Source organism: Canis lupus, chromosome 9, assembly GCF_011100685.1.
Source record: "Canis lupus familiaris isolate Mischka breed German Shepherd chromosome 9, alternate assembly UU_Cfam_GSD_1.0, whole genome shotgun sequence".
Taxonomy (NCBI): Eukaryota; Metazoa; Chordata; class Mammalia; order Carnivora; family Canidae; genus Canis; species Canis lupus.
The window spans coordinates 52,218,756-52,238,153 of NC_049230.1; the positions used below are offsets into that span (position 1 = coordinate 52,218,756).

Consider the following 19,398-nt stretch of genomic DNA (forward strand, 5'->3'; position numbering starts at 1 on the left):
TGTAGCATTAAGTGCATCCATGTTGTTATCCAACCACCATCACCATCCATGGATCTTTTTCATCTTCCTAAACTGAAACCCCCTGCTGATTGAACACTAAGTCCTCATTCTCTCCTTCCCCCAGCCCCTGGCACCCCCGTTCTACTCTCTGTCTCTATGAATTTGCCCAGTCTAGGTATCTCATCAGTGGAATCGTATAGTATTTGTTTTTTTTCCCCGACTGCTTATTTCATTTAGCATCCTGTCCTCAAGGTTCACCATGTTGTAAAAAAGGTCAGAATTTCCTTCCTTTTTAATGCTGAATAAATATTCCCTTGTATGTATCCACCACATGTTGTTTATGAATTTATCCTACGATGGACACTTGTGTTGCTTCAGCCTTTTGGCTATTGTGAGTAATGCTGCCGTGAACTTGAGGGCACAAGTATCTGTACTCTGTCCCTGCCTTCCCTTATTTTGAACATATAACCGGAAGTGAGATTGCTGGATCATTATTCTCCCTTCTTAAGTAATAAGTGTCTTGTGGGGTGATAGTTGGAGACTATGCAAATATCCAGTTACTCCTCACACTTTGACCCACCAGTTTTAGCATTCCTTGATTTCTAGCCGAATCAATTATCATCCTACTGGTTGCCTAATGAAAAATTTCCTACCATTTCTTTTACTTCTCTCAGTTGGCATTTTACTGTAGGGAAGAAATTTCCCTTCCCCCTCATTTATTTAACAATACGGACTCATTTCATCTAACGGGTCATAATCCTTCAGTCCATAGGCACTTTTCTGCCCTGAGCAATTCTTTTCCCTAGGATTTCCAAGACGAGCTCAAGAGCGGGGAAACGCGGGAACTTTCTGTAGTTCCTTGTCACCATTAAGGAAGCCGAGAGTGCAGCCGGACTTCCCCCAACCTAGGTGATTCCTTTCTGACCCGCTCATTAGTTTAAGCTGAGTGGAAGCCGTCTTAGACAGCGTCTGCACCCAATCCCCTGGAGAGCCCAGGCCCGCGAGAACTACATTTCCCAGAGTCCTTCGGGGGTCTGCGTCATCAGTGAGCGCGGCCTTTCGCAAGCGAAGCAGGCTTTGGAGAGCCCGCTGTGGCGGCGGCAACATGGCGGACGTGCTAAGTGTCGGAGTGAACCTGGAGGCCTTTGCTCAGGCAATCAGTGCCATCCAGGCGCTGCGCTCCAGCGTGAGCAGGGTGTTCGACTGCCTGAAGGATGGCATGCGGAACAAGGAGACGCTGGAGGGCCGGGAGAAGGCCTTCATTGCGCACTTCCAGGACAACTTGCATTCGGTCAACCGGGACCTCAAGTAGGTACCGGCTGGAGGGGCCGGCGTCGGGGACCCTCCCGGCGCCCACCCGGCCCCGACCCCGCGCGAGTGTCCCTAGCCAGGGGCTGCCCTCGATTCCGCGCTCGCTTGCTGTCTGTCCCTGCTCTCCAGGCCCATGCGTGTTCCTCGGGGACGCCTCGTCTCCCACCCCCGCTTTCTCGTCTCCCTTCTCTTGGCCTCCCAGTCCTGGCTGCCTCCCGCCGCTCGGGACCTCCGCGTGTGCTCGTTCGGTTCCCGACGAGATGTGCTCTTCCCGCCAACTTCCGCTTCTGGCCTCCGCTTGGCAGGTGTCTCACCTGTAGGCCCTCCGTGCCCCGCCGCGTCTGAAGGTACCAGCCAGCACCAGCTCAGCGCTGCCGCAGACCCCAGTGCGCTTGGCTTCACTAGCACCAGCCCGTCAGCCCCACGCGGCCCGGTCCCCAAACACCGTAGCACAGGACTTTTTTTTTTTTTTTTTTTTTTTTTTAAATTTTTATTTATTTATGATAGTCACAGAGAGAGAGAGAGAGAGAGAGAGAGATTGGCAGAGACACAGGCAGAGGGAGAAGCAGGCTCCATGCACCGGGAGCCCGACGTGGGATTCGATCCCGGGTCTCCAGGATCGCGCCCTGGGCCAAAGGCAGGCGCTAAACCGCTGCGCCAGCCAGGGATCCCCGTAGCACAGGACTTGATCTCTCCCTGCCCCGGCCCCCTCCAGAACCACCTGATTAGGACCTCACCCCCACTCTGCTCCTGTTCAGTTTCTTCCTCCAGAGAGAGACCTAATCTCAGGCTTAGCCAGCTTAATCACTTGGGTTTAGCCCCCCCTTCACCCGCCCCCCCACCCCCCCATCAATGTGCGGTCCTTTCAGGTTCAGGATGGTATATTTCTTTTTCTTTCTTACAAGTCACGTTCTTCTACTTTCTAAGTGTTGTGTAAGAAATAAGTGAGAGGATGTTTGTGAAATGCCCAGCAGGTAGTAGGGACTCTAATTGGCTAGGTTCTGAACTTGTCTTCCCTCCCTTAAGAAAGTCAGCCATTCTCAGGGAGGTTAGAATTGCAGGATTTTTGCCTTTTACCTCTCAGAACTGACCTTAGCAGGGAAAGGCATTTGGTAAGATAGTCATCCTGTAATTTCTGGAATGGTGGGATTTTTTTTTTCCCCCAACTTGGTCTCCTTAGTAACCAGATGGAAGGAGGAGGTAGAATGGAGGAGGTGGTGACCGAATGATGGGTGGTGCCTCTCTTGATTTTTTTTTTTCCCCCTAAGAAGTTGCCATTCTTTTTTGGTGGAAAGCTGGGAAATCACACACCCCTCCTCAACTCCCACATCCACTTGCTGTTCTCTGGCGCGGTGCCAGGAAATACTTTCCCTGCTTGAGGGGATGTACTGGCTGTTCTTTGCTCTCTTCCGTGTGCTCCCTTTGGTAACGTTCAGGATCTTATAACCCTCTGCCATTCTAGAAAGTTCGCATTTCCCTATCGCTTTTTGAAATCTTTATGCAGTAGTGCCAAGAAGAAGGTGGCTGAAGATTCCAAAACGAGTGTGGCATGAGAAGCTGTTCCTAGAGAGTCTTTTGTTGACAGTTTGAGACTGGCCTCACAGAACATGCTCCTGGAATGTGCTTTTGCTGTTGGCTCACTTTCCCAAGCTTCTCTAGAGTTTTCCTGCTAGACTGAAGTATGTTTGACACAGCCCCCTCGGTGGTGTCTTCCCATCCCATTTGTTTATTTTATCTCTTCTTTGTTTTGTGAAGTTTTACCATCTGTGAAGTGCCATGTACTAGTTTAGCCCTATGTGAATGATAAATAATTATCATCTATTCAGGTACTTGCTGTTCTGCCAAATGTAATGATCTGTATGTGGGTCTGAAAACTCTTAGTGAGAAGCAATGTTACACCACATTTCAAAGTCCCAGAAAGTCACCCTCCCTACCCAGAGGATAATTTGAATTGTTCAGTCCTGATTTTAGGACTCTTGCTGGTTCCAGTGCTCTTAACTTTTTTCTTCCTTTAGAATGGCACCAGAGAGCTAGGTTTTAAATTAACATAAGCTCCCAGTTAGGGGTTTTCTTGATTGTCCCTGATCTTAACCTTTTAAAGTATTTCTTCTTAAGAGACTTCTGATGGACAGTTTGAAGAATAGCCTTTGACCAATGTGGTTGGCTAAAAACTGGAGTTTCAGTGGACTCAGGTTTATTTGCTTTATCTATTTATTTTTCAGTGAGCTGGAACGTCTGAGCAATTTGGTAGGCAAGCCATCTGAGAACCATCCTCTCCATAACAGTGGGCTGTTAAGCCTGGATCCTGTGCAGGACAAAACTCCTCTCTATAGTCAACTCCTGCAAGCATATAAATGGTCAAACAAGGTAAGGGAGGCATGTCAGAAATGGAGCTAATATAGAAAAAGCCAAGTTTTTTTACATTTCATAAATGCAGAAGGTGAGGGTAAGTATGTCTTTCTTTCTTCTTTCTTTTCTTTCTTTCTTCTTTCTTTTCTTTCTTCTTTCTTCTTTCTTTTCTTTCTTTCTTTTCTCTTCCCTTCTCTTCTCTTCTCTTCTCTTCTCTTCTCTTCTCTTCTCTTCTCTTCTCTTCTCTTCTCTTCTCTTCTCTTCTCTTCTCTTCTCTTCTCTTCTCTTCTCTTCTCTTCTCTTCTCTTCTCTTCTCTTCTCTCTCCCTGATTCGGCATGGGGTTACAGAGTTGGAAGTTTTAAAATTTCTCTATGAGCTCTTTCAGGGTCCTTTGAAATCTCTGAGAATTAATCATAATGCTCAGATAATTAATTTTTTTAAAAAGTCCTAAATCAGGTGTATTTAACCTAGAGACTGGATATAGGGAGCAGCTTTTCTGAACCCCTTGAAATCATATGCAAAGTGTTGTGGTATGTGCATTTTTTTTTTTTTCCTGGGGAAGACTTCCTGGCTTTCATCAGATTTGGAAGAGTCCATGACCCCTAGAAGGTTAAGGACTGGTGGTCTAAATGTTCAGCCACTAATATTGTTGATGTCACTTGTACTGTCTTCCCTTCTCATCCCTGGAAGAACCTCATGAGAGTACCGTTTATTCTGTTATTGCCTACTCTCTACATCTGGGGAACATTGTTCTAAATGTGCTTCATGAAATTTGCTATTCGTGGCTTCGTTCATTAAGCAGGCCTGTGGCATAGACCCTGGGACAGCTGTAAAAGGAAAACTGAACTGTAGTCTAAAAATAACAGTAACAGGCTCTTAAGCCTGGAAACAGTTTACTGACAAGCTCCTTTTGTTTGGGTGCTGTGGGTTGTTGTGTGTATTTTTTCTCCCTGCTGATAAAGAACTAGAATATAGGTTGGAGTGATTTTGGAAGCCTTTTTCACTAGACTCTGCTACCTCTCCGGAGACTGTTCTCACAGTTACTGGTTAGGAACTGCTCTGCCCCTCCAGTTATCTGTTGTCTTTTCCCTCTTGTCTGTGGTCCCTTTCCCTCTTGATGAGAGATGAGCATTGTGAGTTTTTCTGGTATGCAGAATTTTTTTTACTGAGTTTCTCAATAGTATTTAGTGTACTTTGTTTTTGTTTTTTTTTTTTTAATTTTTATTTATTTATGATAGTCAGAGAGAGAGAGAGAGAGAGAGAGAGAGAGGCAGAGACATAGCAGAGGGAGAAGCAGGCTCCATGCACTGGGAGCCTGATGTGGGATTCGATCCCGGGTCTCCAGGATCGCACCCTGGGCCAAAGGCAGGCGCCAAACCGCTGCGCCACCCAGGGATCCCGTATTTAGTGTACTTTGATTTGGAGTGGAACCCGGGAAGCTAAGTCTGAGATTTGGGGGCGGGGGGATGATTTGTCATGGGGTACTAAGGAAAGAACTTGAGCCTCTGATACAGACATCTAGCCAGTGAGGGCTGTCCCCCAAACTCTGGGCTGCCGTTGACAGAACCCCAATTTGGTCTTGAGGATCAGGGTGCCCTGTTGGCATGGGGACCTGTCCCTCTCTTGTTCTTTGGCCTGATGTCTGTAAGTCATGGAAGAGATGGCCCAGCGGTTGTAGATTTGCATGGTTCTTATACCAGGTCATCTCCTGGTGTCATGCCAGACCCTGAAAGAAGATTTTGGGCTTGCTTGGTAGGTGGCCCCTGTCTAAACACTTCATCGAATCCAGGGCTGGGATTCTCTGATTGGCTGGTGCAGATCACCTGAAGCACAGGCATTGGGGCTCCTTGCAGTTGAAGAGGCAGTTCCCAAAAGGAGGGGTTGCACGGCAGATGAAAATTATTTTACTGCCACAGCCAGGCCTGAGACTGCTCTAGCCCTGTGCAGACAATGCTGCCCTATCAGGCTGTCCTCCTTGTTTTCCCAGGGACACTGTTGTTCATCCTTACATGAGTTTACTTAGGGATTGGGTGGGACCTGATCAGTAGAACCCAGAAACTGTGTTGGTGTGTCATGTGGGTAATGTTTTTGTAGTAGCCTAGAGCTGTGGAAACTTCTCAGTGGAGGGAAGATTGAGATACCACGAGTGACTGGGATCCAGTGCAAGTGACTGGGATCCAGTGCAAATGACTGATTTCAGGTTGAAGAAAGGTGGCTTAATTATTCACCAAATTTAATAGCATATTAAAAGTCCCTGCTTTTGACCCTTATATTTGCTCCAAGGTGGAAAAGAAGTTGTATTAAAAAAAGAGAAATATTGTGTATATGGAACTTCTTGTTCTGGAGATCCTATAGATTAAAATAGTGTTTAAATCCCATAGAGCAGTGTGAGAGCCGGGGGTTGAGGGGAATTAGTCATGTCCCTGGCCCGGTGAGCTTCTGCACAGTAGCTGCCTGTTCATCAGCTTCCTAGTGCCCCAGTGGAGGGGGTGCTTGGAAGCTGCTTGTATCACTGATCAGTAGAAACAGAGAGAACAAGTAAGAGATCTTTAGTTTGGTCCTTATTTTATAGCTGAGCAAACAGGCCAGTGAACTGACCTGCCCACAGCTTCACAGTGAGACTAGAATTTGCATTTCCTGACTTAGGTCAGTGTTGTTTCCTCTAAACCTGATGCTTTAATCCATTTTGGCTTAAGGTTTTTGACTATAGAAAACATTTTTCTCCTTCAACATTCATCCTAGAAGCGATTCCTACGTTATCTTTTATTCATGAATCTGTATGCATTTTGCTAATTTGTAATGGTTTATTGAAAGATGGAGATGACAAATGGGTAATACGTGGGTCCCCAAACTATTGCTCTTGTCCAGGGCAGACACCACTAATCACCCTCTGCATGCCTTCCTGCTGAGGTCATCAGGGCTCACAGCTCTGTTCTGGGGCTAGGTGTCCCCTGCCAATTATTCAAAGGTGGGCTGCAGGGAAAACATGCTTTTTATTTCCATTATGATAGATAATGTCCTATTTGACTATGACTTATTTATTCCCTGCCTTTCTCTAGAAAGAATTTAAGGTAGATTATAAGAATACATAAAAACTTTGAGAGGAAAGAGGGGAAACAATGGTGAAGATACCTTATGTATATTTCTTTAATAAACTCAAGAAGTAGCCCCAAGAATTAAGCTGGTATTCTAATTTCCAGCTGGGGATATGGAAGCAGCAAGCAATTATATGTGTTTATTTTGCCTCTCCTATAAATGAAGAGAGCTTTTTAATTGCTAAAGCTTTCATCATTCATCATTTTACCCTCAAAGAGTTTAAACCAGTTGAGTGCATTAACATGTTAAGTGAAGTTTGGGGTAACTTGCCAATGTCAGCTTTACGCACTGTTGGCTAAGAATTGAAGGAAGTGTGGGAAAGGCTTTGATACCACCCATTATGTGATGAACTTTCTGTTTTATGTGCTGTTGGCCATAGAAAAGTCTCGTTCATGCTTAATGACTAATTATTTTCTTTAGGGGCTTTTGTAATTTTTGTAAAGTCAGTTGGAATATTAATTACATGGTAGTTGGCATAATTGTTAGGATAACACATTTAAAAATTAATCTAATCTAATGAAATGATGGCAAATTGCTGTGAGCAGCACTTTGCTCCATACTGAATTGGGGAAAGAATTTAGCTTTTAACTATTATGCATCTATAGATAATTGTTCTGTAGAGGGCTGACAAGCTCTCTTGACGAGGGCAAAAATAATTGGCGTCAATGCTGTCCTTGCTGTGAGACAGTCGTGTGGACTTTCTGTGGCTTCGTATGTTCCAGTATGCCGAGGGGTATATTAAACTTACTCCAAAGATCCCTTCCTGAAGGTTCCCAGCATCCTGTCGCCAGGCTTTTGTTTCTGACTTTGAATTTTTTCATTTGTTTGTGGTAGAGGCCACTTGTGCATTTGCCTGAACAATTGCTGAGACTGCAGCTTTTCCCAGGGGAATCCTGAAGCAGACAAGCCCCCAAAGTGTCACTTGCTTCGTGGGTTGGGAAACGGGCCAGGAGGAAGGTGCCACCACTGCCGCTGCCTCTGATTTGTTTTTCCATGCTTAATTTTTCATTTTTATTAGAGAAAGAGCTGCTTTCTATTCCGAGAACATTCAGTTGGCAAGTCTGAAGGCATTTCCTCCAGTCCACCTCCCTAACTGCTCTTACCAGAATTTAGTTAAATGGCTGTAAGTTACTGTAACATTCATCTCGCTCAGGTCCATCCTTGAAAGTATTCTGCATCTTGGAGCTAACAGGGGTGGGGCTGTTTGAAATTGAGCCTCTTCCTTTAGGGACCCTGGCCTCTTTTATGTCCCTGAGGAGAGGTGCTCTGTCTGTCTTGGTCCCTGCTGGGAATCCCCAGCACCTCGAGAGGCGCCTGGTACCTAGGAAGCAGTCAGTTAAAATCACTGAATGAATGAAAGAATAAATAAAAGCGTTTTATGTTGAATTTTTAATTTACAACCCCTTTTGTGGTTTGCTTGCTTGTGTTTTTAGTGAAGCACGGATAAGGACATTTCCATTTTTGGCCATTACTGAGAAACCCAGTTGCACTCCTTGGAGATGAGAGACAGTCTGAGATCCTGTGCTGGAGGCGAGGGCTGGATTCCAGAAGGGTAATTTGGAAGGACAGGGTAAGGTCAGTTGGTGAACTGATGATAAGCTTCTTGAGGGCCGAGGTTAGCAGTTTTATCTACGATGTTTGTCACCCGTGTGTCCTTTCTAAGAGAGCCGGCTTAACAGTCTGTGCATTAGGAGGGGACTTGATAGAAGCCTTTTGGAGTCGACCACATCAGGCTAATTTGAGCTACGGCACCTGGTGTCAGCTGCTGTGTGGCAGCTGTTGTTTTGGCAGGACTGAGAAACCTGGGAAGAGGAGAGTCAACCCCATCAGCCTCTCGGGTTGTCCCTCTCCATGTATCGTCAATCCCCGATTTCCATTCCTAGCCTTTTCCCTACCGCCAGGCCCATTCCTGACTCATTCCTCTCGCTGATATGTGTTTGGGGACTATAGATTCATTAAGCACTTTGTGAAGACAGTCACTTAGATAGATGTCCCTCCAAACCTTAATCGTCACAAAGTAGGACCAGGCACAGATTGGGATTGTCCTTATTGTTAGCAAAAGTGCCATTCTTAGGGGTGTTTTTTCACCAGCATCCAACCTTCATAGCCCCTGGCCCTTCAGAATTGGGCTTGCTTCTGCAGTGAGTTTGGCTCTAGGGGTGGCTGCCCTGGTTAGCCTTGAATCCTACACCCTCTCCCTCTCTCCCCAGCCCCAAACCTTGATACTGTGGGAGTCATTATATAAAGAACAAAGAGTAACAGACAGAAAAAGACAACAAAACAAAACTAATCTTCTGGATTTTTAGATACTGTTGGAATCAGATGTAAAGGAGAAAGTAGTGAAAAATGTCTGGCTTCCATTAAGTTCTGGAATTGCTGCCTGAGTCTTGATACAGCGCTGCACTTACTCTTTCTTGAACAGGTGAGAAAGAAACTCTTAAAACCTCAGTTTCCTCCTCTGAGAAATGGGGATAACACTAGTGTTTGTATTATAGTGCTGGAGTGAAGACAGTGTGAAGTAATGCACATAAAACACCTTAGGATGCCTCATATACAGTGAGTGTCTATAAACGGTAGTTATAATTCCCAGGCATGATTATAGTGTATGTGTGTATTTATTTATGGAGTGGCAGGATCGCTCAGCTGTTAAGAGCATGTGCTGCAGAGCTGGACTGCTTCAGTTCACATCCTAGCTTTGCTGTCTGATAGCTGTGAGGCTCACGTCTCTGGGCCTCCGTTTTCTTTTCACTGAAATGGGGATGATCATTGTACGTACTTCAGAAAGCTATCATGAGGCTGGATGAGGTAATACAAGTGGAGCACGTTCCTGGCACAGAGTAAATGGTCTATAGGGGCTGATGTCATCTTGACAAACAATGATGAGGACAGACCTCCAAGCAGCACTGGCCTGTCTTTCCATGATTTCTGCTCTATCACACAGCTTCTTGAGCTTGATTTTGGTCTATTCTCCTGAAATTCTACAAATCAGAGATTCTTTTAGGTAGTCAGCACCGTTCTGTCCAAGGGAAGCCTGAGCGTAGACATCAGCAGTTCACACGTTGATCGGAACTGGCAGGAGGGGGATCTTTCCTCAGAGAACCTGGAGGTTGGGTGAAGGGTTGGGTGGTCAGTAGGGAGGGTAGCTAACCTCTTGGTGTGCAGCCCTGGGTTTTGGACAGGGTAGGATGACATGTGGGGGTCGAGGGGCAGCAAAGGCAGGGCGACAGTCCTGAGAAGAAACCATGGGAGGAATGAGAGGACTGCAGAGAAGGGATTGGGAAGGGCAGTATTTTGCTCAGGGCAGCCCATTTGTCCATAGTGGGGAGGGACCCTCTCATGTGGGCACTCAGTAAGGCCAGGCTCCGGGAGCTCAGTGTTTGGACTGGTCTGTAGTCCTCTTTGCTGGTGGGGAAACTCTTGTGACCTAGTCTAGGATTTCTCACATTGTCTCTTTAGGAAAATGCTTGAACACTAAGGCTGGTATAAAAAGACATTTGCATCCTGTGCACTCGGTAAATTGGGTGCTTGCTACCAGCCGGGCTCTGGGGTCAGATTCTTTGAGGGTTTGAATCCCTAGCTCTCTCTATCAGCTTCATGACTTGGAGCAACCTATCTCTGTCTTAGCCTCCTTAGCAGTCAGAGTGGTTAATAACAGCTCCTATGTCGGGGCTGTGGTGAGGATTGAGGGGCTTATTTACCCCCTCCATCCCCACACTTAGGACCTAGAATGGTACCTGGTGTGTTGTGGGCATGCTCCAGACTTAGCTAGTTCTACTCCGTTTCATATTTTCATATTTTTTGGTGAAGTGTTTGAAAGGCAACATGTAGTTATGGCAGCATGGGACAGAGGTTTTGAGGGACTAGTATTTAGTTTTGCCATCCACTGCCTAGCTTTGTGAGCTGCTGTGTGAGCTTATGCCAGCGGGTTTACTCCTTTGGGTTCTGGCTTCCTTGCTGGTAGAATGAAGATCTCTCAAGTCCCTTTCTGCTTGAGCTCAGAGAGTCAGTGGAGTTACTTGTGCATTTCTGTGGTTATGGAAGTGAAACCATAACCTGGGGAGTGGGAAGGAGTAGTGTTTGTTCAGTGATGTTTCTGAAGCATGACTGTTGTATGTATGTATGTATGTTGTTGTATGATGTATGCATCTCAGGATGTGCCAGAACAGAGCAGTAGCCTGGAGGACTGTAGTGGAAAATCACTTTCCAGAGGTTCTCTAGACGGCAGTGGCCTCCTGTAACACACTAAGTGTAAATGTTAATGAAAATCAAGTGATGCCCCTGTAATTCTAAACGGTTTCTATCCCAAGGCTTTGGCCTAAGTCCACATCTTTACATTCTGCTACTAGTTGTGGTTTCTGAAAATTGCCACTTTATTGTTGCCTGGAATCAGTTTTGTGATTCTCTCATTTTTTTCCCCCCTAAATGAACAGGAACTCTGTCTAGAAGCCGCCCAGGGAGGCTGCAGAGGCTACGGGATGTGTGTCGCGCCTGCCCCCAGGATCATTGTCTGTAGGGGACTCATCTTGATTCCCTTTCTGGCTGTCTTACATTAGCCTTTTCTGGGCTGATTAGGTTGGTGGTTTGTCAAAAGCCTTCTGTAGATTGTAACCAGAGCCTGAAAACGGCACTTTCTCTTCTCTTCCAGGAATGTTTAGTAGAAAGGAAATTGTCCCATATCATTTTTCTTCATGGCGAGTTGCACATTGGTGGTAGGGATGGAAGCATATCATTACAAGTACAGAAAGAATCTGATGTTACGCCTCCCCATTTTCTTGTCTGCCCTCCTTTGTGGTGGTGTGAGCCAGGGCAGAGGCACTAGATAATTAGTGCTTCTCTTCCATTGGATGAGCCTTTTCTGGGCTGCTTCATCTTTTCTGCGGCTTCACTTGGCAGCCACACACCGATGCCACCTTACTCCATCGCCAGCCTAGATCTCTCTCCTGAGGTCTGACCCACGTAGCAAAGTGCCTGCCAGGCATCTGCACTGGGAGACTCGGGCCTATGAGGCTGGAAGCCCCCATCCCCATCCTGCTCCTGGTGCTGGGCCCCAGCCAGGTGCCCAGACCCTCATACCAGCTGACCAAGATCTATTTTGATTCTACCTCTTGAAAACCTCTTACTCTCTCCTTCCCATCTTGACTACTCTTGCCTGAGCCCAGGCCCTCATAATTGCTTGGGACTATGCTGCAGTCTCCCTGCTGATTTCCTGCCCATTCCTACCCCTTTGAATCTATTTTCCTCTCCACAGCTCCCCGGGGATGTTGAGAACGTAGACATCTGATTGGTTGCTCCTCAGCGGTTTCTTCCATCTCTCTTAGGATTAATGCCAACTCCCCAGCTGGCATTTGGAGACATTCTAGTCATTAAATTGAGGGGCCTGAGTCCAGAAGCAGACAGCCCTTTGGGCAGATTCCTTAGCCTCAGTTTCCTGATCTGTACACGGCATGCACAGGCCTGCCTCTTAGGGTAGCTGTGAGGAGTCCATGAATCCTACTCTTGCGTGCTTTACACAGAGCCTGGCATGTTGCCCGTTTACCATCCACAGTCCGGGTATAGGACTTCATGAACTGACACCAGCTCACTTCTCTAGCTCCTGTCCTTCTTTTTCCCTTCTGGAAAAAAAACAAAAACAAAAACAAAAACGCAAAACTCTTTATTATGGAAAATTTCAAATATGCACAAAGGTAAGTACAGTCTGGTTTAGTGGCAGGTGAGGCTCTGAGTACTTCAAAGCAATTCTCAGGCGGGTCATTTCATCACGAAACTTCAGTGTTCAGCTTCCTCTCTTGCCACTCTGCCAGTTCTCAGCTACAAAGTTAATCACAGATCCCCTTGGAGCCATGATTGTTTTTCATCTTAGGGCCTTTGCACATGTTCTTCTTTCTTTCTTTGGAAAGCTCTCACTCACCTTGATCTCAGCTGAGTTGTTACCTCCTCTGGGAAGTCTTCTGAAATGTACCCAAATTAGGTCCCAGTATTTACACCTCTACTGCTTTTCCCCTATTCTGACTTTTTATGACCCCACAAGATTAAGCCTCTTCCTGTACTAGAATTTAGACTGGGAACTCAGTTGGCTGGACTATAAATGGGCATAATACCAATCTTGGTGCTAATCTGAGTTTCTAGAAAATGTGCAGTTTCTGGTTCAGGTAGGATACGTAGTGGCATTTAATAAATAGTAGTTATTGCCAGTGCTGCTTCTAAAGGTGTCATAAAACCATAGCTTCTAAATTTTTTCCTCTTTTCCTTTTTAGATTATTTATGTATATGTTTTTCCTTCTGAATTTGCTTCTGTTTGACTTTTTCAGGTTGTTGTTGTAGGGGAGGGATGGGGGTGAGTGCCAAAGGCTTTCCCCTAAATTCTCTGGCAGCCAGACCCTCTGCCAGGAATACCTGAGGGAGGCAAAGCTACGCGTCTGTCCAGCTCAAGCTGCTGCCTGCATTCCCCTTTATTCGGTTTACTTTTGCTGCAGTCACTTCTTTGTTTTGGGAGGCTCCAGCTCATTGCAGTTTCCTGAACTTGGGAGAGCTGGTTTTGGAGTCTGTCCCTGGACTCTGGCTTCTGCTTTTCCCTGCTGATTTGATAAAGTAAACAGAACTCCCGAATACCCTCACTTCTCCAGGGGACAGCTGATCCATCTGGTCAGTTCTGGCAAGTCAGTAACTTTTGTCTCCCCCTCCCTTTGTTGCACTGGTAAACTTACCACAATACAACCCTGTGGGTTGGAGGCTGTTTCTGAAACCCCTAGCTTCATTCATGGCTGCTCTTGCTAGCCTACTGGTTGCCATCCTGTCTGCCTGGAGCACTTGACACCTTCTTGAGTGTCTTCTTTTTAAAAAGATTTTATTTATTTATTTATTTATTTATTTATTTATTTATTTATTTATGAGCATAGGGATGAGCATGAGTGTAGGGATGGGCAGAGGGAGAGGGAGGAACAGATACCCTGCTGAGCAGGGAGCCCAGTGTGGGGTTCAATCCCAGGACCCCAGGATCATGACCTGAGCCAAGGCAGACGCTTAACTGACTAAGCCACCCAGGCGCCCCTTGAGCGCATTTTCTATCGCTTCCTCTGCCAGCCTGATGAAAATGTTGCTTCAGAGAAGCCTCTGGAATAATCGGGCAGAGCTGATTTTGTCTGTTTTTGCCCCATAGCCTCTCAGCAGCTGTACTGATCATACAATGCTGCAGCTGCTTGCTGTCCAGGTCTGTCCCCTTTTCTCTAAGGTTGGGACTGTGGCATCATCTTTGAATACCTGACATCTGGCACATAGTAGACACCTAGTAATTGAGCCTTGCTTCCCTCCCTTCCCCACTCTGCCATATTTCCAAACATTCCCCAGGGACTCTACCTCCTTTGACTAAGTGTAGGATCTCAAAGGGACGTCAGTGATCTGGTAGGTCTTTGCCCCTCATTTTAGAGAGGGAGACTTCTCCAAGGCTATCCTGCCAGCCCTCTAATTGGGACCCACAGTACTGGGAGCTTGGAAAAGGAATGTCAGCTAAATGTCCAGAGCACCAGAGAGGTTCCTGCAGCTGGTAAGGCCCATTAAAATACTATCTTTAATCTGCGGTTTTGCAGCCGCTGAACCCCTGTCAGTGAAGCAGGAGCAGTGGTCAGTCCACGTGATCCCTGGAAGTGAACCATTGGGGACAGGTGTGATTCAAAGACAGTTATAGCCTGTGTGCTGAGTGAGGGTGTGTAGGGCTCAGACTGGCCATGATGTGCTCAGAGGAATTGCCCTGACTGCCATGTGCAAAGCAGCCCCAGACCCTGAGATTCTGCGAGGCAGGCACCTTCATCTGCCTTAAGCTTTGGATATGGTAATTTGGGATCTTAGTAACTGAGTGGCATCTTTGCAGGGCATGCCATGAAAAGAACAGGACTGCCTTGGCGCCCCTTACTGCCCTTGCTGGCTGGGTTGGCCGTGCAAGTATGGTTGTGTAATGATAGGTGCCAGGCCCCACTTTTTTTTTCCCTTTTCAACAGGAATTGTCTTCTACTGAGTTCATGAGATGCTATTTGCTCGTATCTTTTCCCCATTAGTGTGTGTCTACCTGTTTTAGGGTTGGAGAATTGCATAGTATCCTAATTGTTTTTGGTCAAAATAGCAGTGATTTCTCTGATTACTGATAACTTGTTAGTAGTTGCCACCACTAAGCATTCCAGGCTTGGTTCTCTCCTGATAACTCTGTGTATGGTAGATTTTGGAGGGTTGGAGGCTATAGATTTTGAGTCCGTGGATGCATTCACAATGGTTAGACTTGTTATAAAATGCTCAATCTTAATAATTCCCAAACTGTGCTTTTGGGTAGCATGCTCTTTTCTAGGAAGTATCAAATCCATCCATTCGGTGCTTACTTATTGAGCACCTGCTATGTTCCGGGCACTGTTCCAGACACAGCGAATTAAACTGATAAATTCCTGTCTCCCATCTATATCCAAATCTCTAACTTGATTACACGACTTGACTGCCCAAAGCACCTGGTTTAATAATAAGAGTAATAACGTTGGTCTTCTCCCCATCCCCTTTTAATTAGGGGCCTTTATATGTCTCAGTTTACCAGTCTTTACCATCAGAAAGGAGCATAACTCATGGCATGCTGGGTGACTTAACTGGCATATGTAACTGATCTAGAACACTGTCTGAACATAGAGGAAATTATGTCTTGGAGTCTTGATATCTTAAATATCATCCTGTTTTTATAGCTTGGTGCATTTTAATTCTGTCATATGCTTAATGCAAATGCAAATTTATTGCTAGTAATATACAGTTTTCTGGTTTACTTGCCCTTGGCATGTCTCCTATTTGCCCTTATCCTGGTCCATTGTAAGGCTGCATTTACTTAAGGGGTTCTCATTGATTTCTAGAGGACAGTAAATATGTATCTTATGTTTGTGTCCAGAGGGGGAAAAAACACTCATTCAGCTTCAGAGTATGCCCTCCTTGCAGCTATTGACCTCAGACCTGACCCAGTTGGTCTGTTTCTATCATAAGAGAACACTCCGTGTGTTCTTCGTGATAATGCGTTAGTGATTCTTATTCACGCCTCGGTCTGTTTAAACTTCATTTAAATACCTGAAGTCTTGAGGAACATTTTGCCCATGGGTGACAGTGGCCTTCTGTACTGGCTTCAGCACCTCACCCGGGGTCAGGCTGGGCCCACTGAGTGCACTGTGCTCTCTGATTGCTTGACTGCCTGCCTGGTTGTCCATCCAATTATTTCTCCATCTCACCATTTAAAGCCACATTTTATAATTCAGTATGCTTCCTGCAGTTGAATGCATTGATTCCAAATCCTGCATCATCCATAGTGTCTGTGATGAGAATTAGAATCACCTGAGTTTCAGGAGAGACCAAATTCTCAACTTCTTCCCAGGGAGCAGAAAACGATTAAGTGACCATTGACGAGTTATGTTTAGTGATTCAGTTAGACGTGCATTTGTCTGTTAAAATCACTGCAGTAGTCTCTGTATGTTATGGTTTCTCTCCACATTTCTCCACCTGCAAAATGAGTTTGAAGACACTTTTTTCCTTGGGGGATGAGTGCACTGAGCACCAGGCCAGCGCTTAGTAGGCACTCAGCGGTGTTAATTTTCCTTTGGTCACCGTGTATTCCCATCCACTGTGCCCTCCACCCTAAACATGTAACTCTTGCCAGCAGAGACATTCCTCTTTAGCTAGGTCACCCCCAGGCTTGGTATGGATAGCAAAAATGCTAGCCCTGAATGCCTTTAAGATGTTAAAAGAAACCACAGAGGATTATGGAGGCCAGTACTTTCCTATTCCTTGTTTTCCCAGTCTAAAACAGAGCAGTCCATGTTCATTTTAATTGCTTGGATGAGCTCAAACATTGAGATTTTAATGCATTTTCACAGTCGCTCAGACGGCGTAACTACATTATTCTGCTGGCAGTTCATTGGAATTCTTGGCCAAAATGCTGTACTTGGGGACCTCTGCTTATAAACCTGGGATGTGGTAATTTCCCAGCAAGATGTATTGTGGGGAATGTTGTGTTTCCTGTTGAGATTTCCTCCAGACAGTGAAACGTTGTCCTTCTCAGTGCTGTAGTCATGGGCATGGATTGTTTTCGAGGAAGGTTTTCAAAGCTTTTGGTTAGCAGAGGTGTCTCGGGGGAGTTGCTTTTATTCTGATGAGTCACAGAATGGGAAAGGCCTCTCGAAAACCTCCAGTTTGCTCTTGGTCCTGATGGAACATCGGTCCCTGTGCCTGGTGTGGGCTGGTGGGCAGGTCCCAACCACTGCACCACCTGTCCCTTGCTCCCACCCTGTGGGTAACAGGCCAGCCTCACCATGGGTGACATGTGGAGAGCTCCGTCCAGTGGACAGCTAGAAATGCCAGACTCCAGGGTCGTTAAGGAAAACCAAAGCTGAACCAGGCAACATCCCTGCCTTCTGGCGATTTTGCTGAGTCTACACCCCAGCTGCCCTAAGCCCTCACGTTTCTGGCACTATGCTTATACTGTGGTTTCTGGCACTTAGCATGGAGCCCCGTACAGTAAACATGGAGTGAGTTTTTGTTGCCAGATGGATGAGGGCATGCTCCCACCCTACTTTGGGCCATCTTGTATGGCTGGGTCATTTGCAATAGTCTCCTAACTGTCTTCCCTATCTCACCACCTCCTGTCTTTCCCCGCACTGTCAGAATGACCTTTAAAAATGCAAGTTTGATCACCTAAGTCTCCTGCTTAAAATGAGTCGATGATTACTGTGGTAGCATTAAGACATACTTCATAATGTAGTTTGTAACGGTCTGAATGTGACCCCTGTGCCCTGGCACTTAGCCACCTTGAAGCACCATACTTAACCTGTTTGCCTTCCTCCCTTCACTCATCCTGTTTAAATGGGCTCCACACCTCCTTTTTTGTTTGGCTCATACTTCCTCATTTTTTCTCGTCTTTATAATCACATACTTGGGAGAGTCTTTAAGTCCCAAATCAGGGTACCCTACTGTGTACTTCTGCAGCCTGCACCGTTTCCCACATCATGGTGTGACTCCCGTTGAGCTGTAAGTACTGATTGCTCGGACTGGGGACAGGGACACGTCTGCCTGTTTGCATTGTCTTTCCAGTGGCCAGCAAGGCCCATCAGAAGAAAACCAAGCAATAGGACATTTCTAGTTAAATAAGTCACTTAATTATCTTTGAAGTCAATATTATAATTTCTAATTAAATGTGTTTTTGAGGGGAAAAGGTGGGGGCTTAGGTAGGATTTCAGGTCCTACTTTCTTTAGGCTTGGGTAGAGATGACTTTTAACCACTGTGTTTCCTGAGCACACAGCTGCTGAGATGTCTTTATTTGGTTTGTGCATTCCACTCACAGCTTGACTTGCTGAAGGATAATGCATATTAAGTTGTTTTTTTTTTTTCTTTTTAAACTAGTTTGGGGATACAAACAGAAGGCAGATTATCTTGATTATTTTGAGGCAGATATGAAAAGGGCAAAGAAAGCATACAGTGAAAGTTATAGAGGTCCCTTATATTTAATTTAGTACTTGCTGCTTCTCAAGCTTGGAAACATTCCTCCTCTCATCAGCCCCGGGAGAGGCAGCCTAGTGTGGCCTTAAAAGCATGAGCTCTGGGGCCAGATTACCTGGGTTCAAGTCCCGCTTCTTCCCTCTATTGCTTGTGACCTTGGGCAACTTACTCCTGTTTCCTGATCTGTAAAATTAGATTGATAACAATATCTCCCTCAGGGTTGTTGTGAAGATCAAAAACCCATCCTATGTGAGGATCAGAAGCATGGGATCCCTGGGTGGCTCAGTGGTTTAGCATCTGCCTTTGGATCAGGGCATGATCCTGGAGTCCCGGAATCGAATCCCACATCGGGCTTCCTGCATGGGGTCTGCTTCTCCCTTTGCCTGTGTGTCTGTCTCTCTCTCTCTGTGTCTCTCATGAATAAATAAATAAAATCTTTAAAAAAAATAAAAGAAGCATGGCTGAGAAGCTCCCTTATTGCCAAAGATTCTCTAGTAACACTGCATCTTTGCCTTATTTCACTAAAGAGGGAACTCCCACTCCTAAAAGATCAGTGACCCGCCCCCAGCCACAGGTGTAGGTGACCAAGGGGATTCATACATCATCTGATTCCCTGATCCATTTATTCTGTAGTCTGCTTTTGCTGTCTCAACAAAGTAAAATTTTGGGATAGAAACTTCCAAAGATTTACTAACAATTATAGAATCTATGTTCCTGAGCATTTATATAAATCACAGAGGTCGTTGTCAATAATTTAAGTATATAAATTGGCTGGCAAAGGAGAATCTCTTACATGAATCCTAACTCCCTAATTTACCTGTATTATGTTATATTTGCAGGTATAAATTTTTTAAAAATTTTTTTATGGTATTGGCTTTAAATTTGAATGGCTGAAGCATAACTGAGCTCCACAAACCTTTAGGACCACAGACATGATATCTGATCTTGGTTATCACAGCACTCATCCATTCTTGTGGCTTCTGCTACCATGTGGCAGAGACAGCAGGGAGGGAATTTAAGCATTTGATTGTGGGGAGGGCCGAACTGTATATTCTGTGCCTGTTACTTTTCCACTCTCTCCCACTCTCACTGGTGCTTACCTGTCTTTATTTGATAAAATATGTGTTATAAAAGAGGCCCT

General features: G+C 45.6%; 1 protein-coding gene across 4 annotated transcripts in view; it reads left to right on the plus strand.

Annotated features, from left to right (window-relative positions):
- Positions 1-1,063: 1,063 nt before the first annotated feature.
- The window catches only part of MED27 (mediator complex subunit 27), a 203,912-nt gene continuing 185,577 nt past the window's right edge, over positions 1,064-19,398 (plus strand). Inside the window, exons 1-2 of one of the 4 annotated variants that reach the window (XR_005364883.1) lie at positions 1,064-1,308; positions 3,534-3,678. Coding sequence is in view for 3 of the 4 variants with exons in the window: in XM_038548959.1 (XP_038404887.1) it covers positions 1,106-1,308; positions 3,534-3,678 (348 nt within the window). In the remaining variant the exon portion in view is untranslated. The remainder of the gene's footprint in view (positions 1,309-3,533; positions 3,679-19,398) is intronic. The other 3 variants (XM_038548959.1, XM_038548958.1, XM_038548957.1) reach the window with 3 other exon arrangements.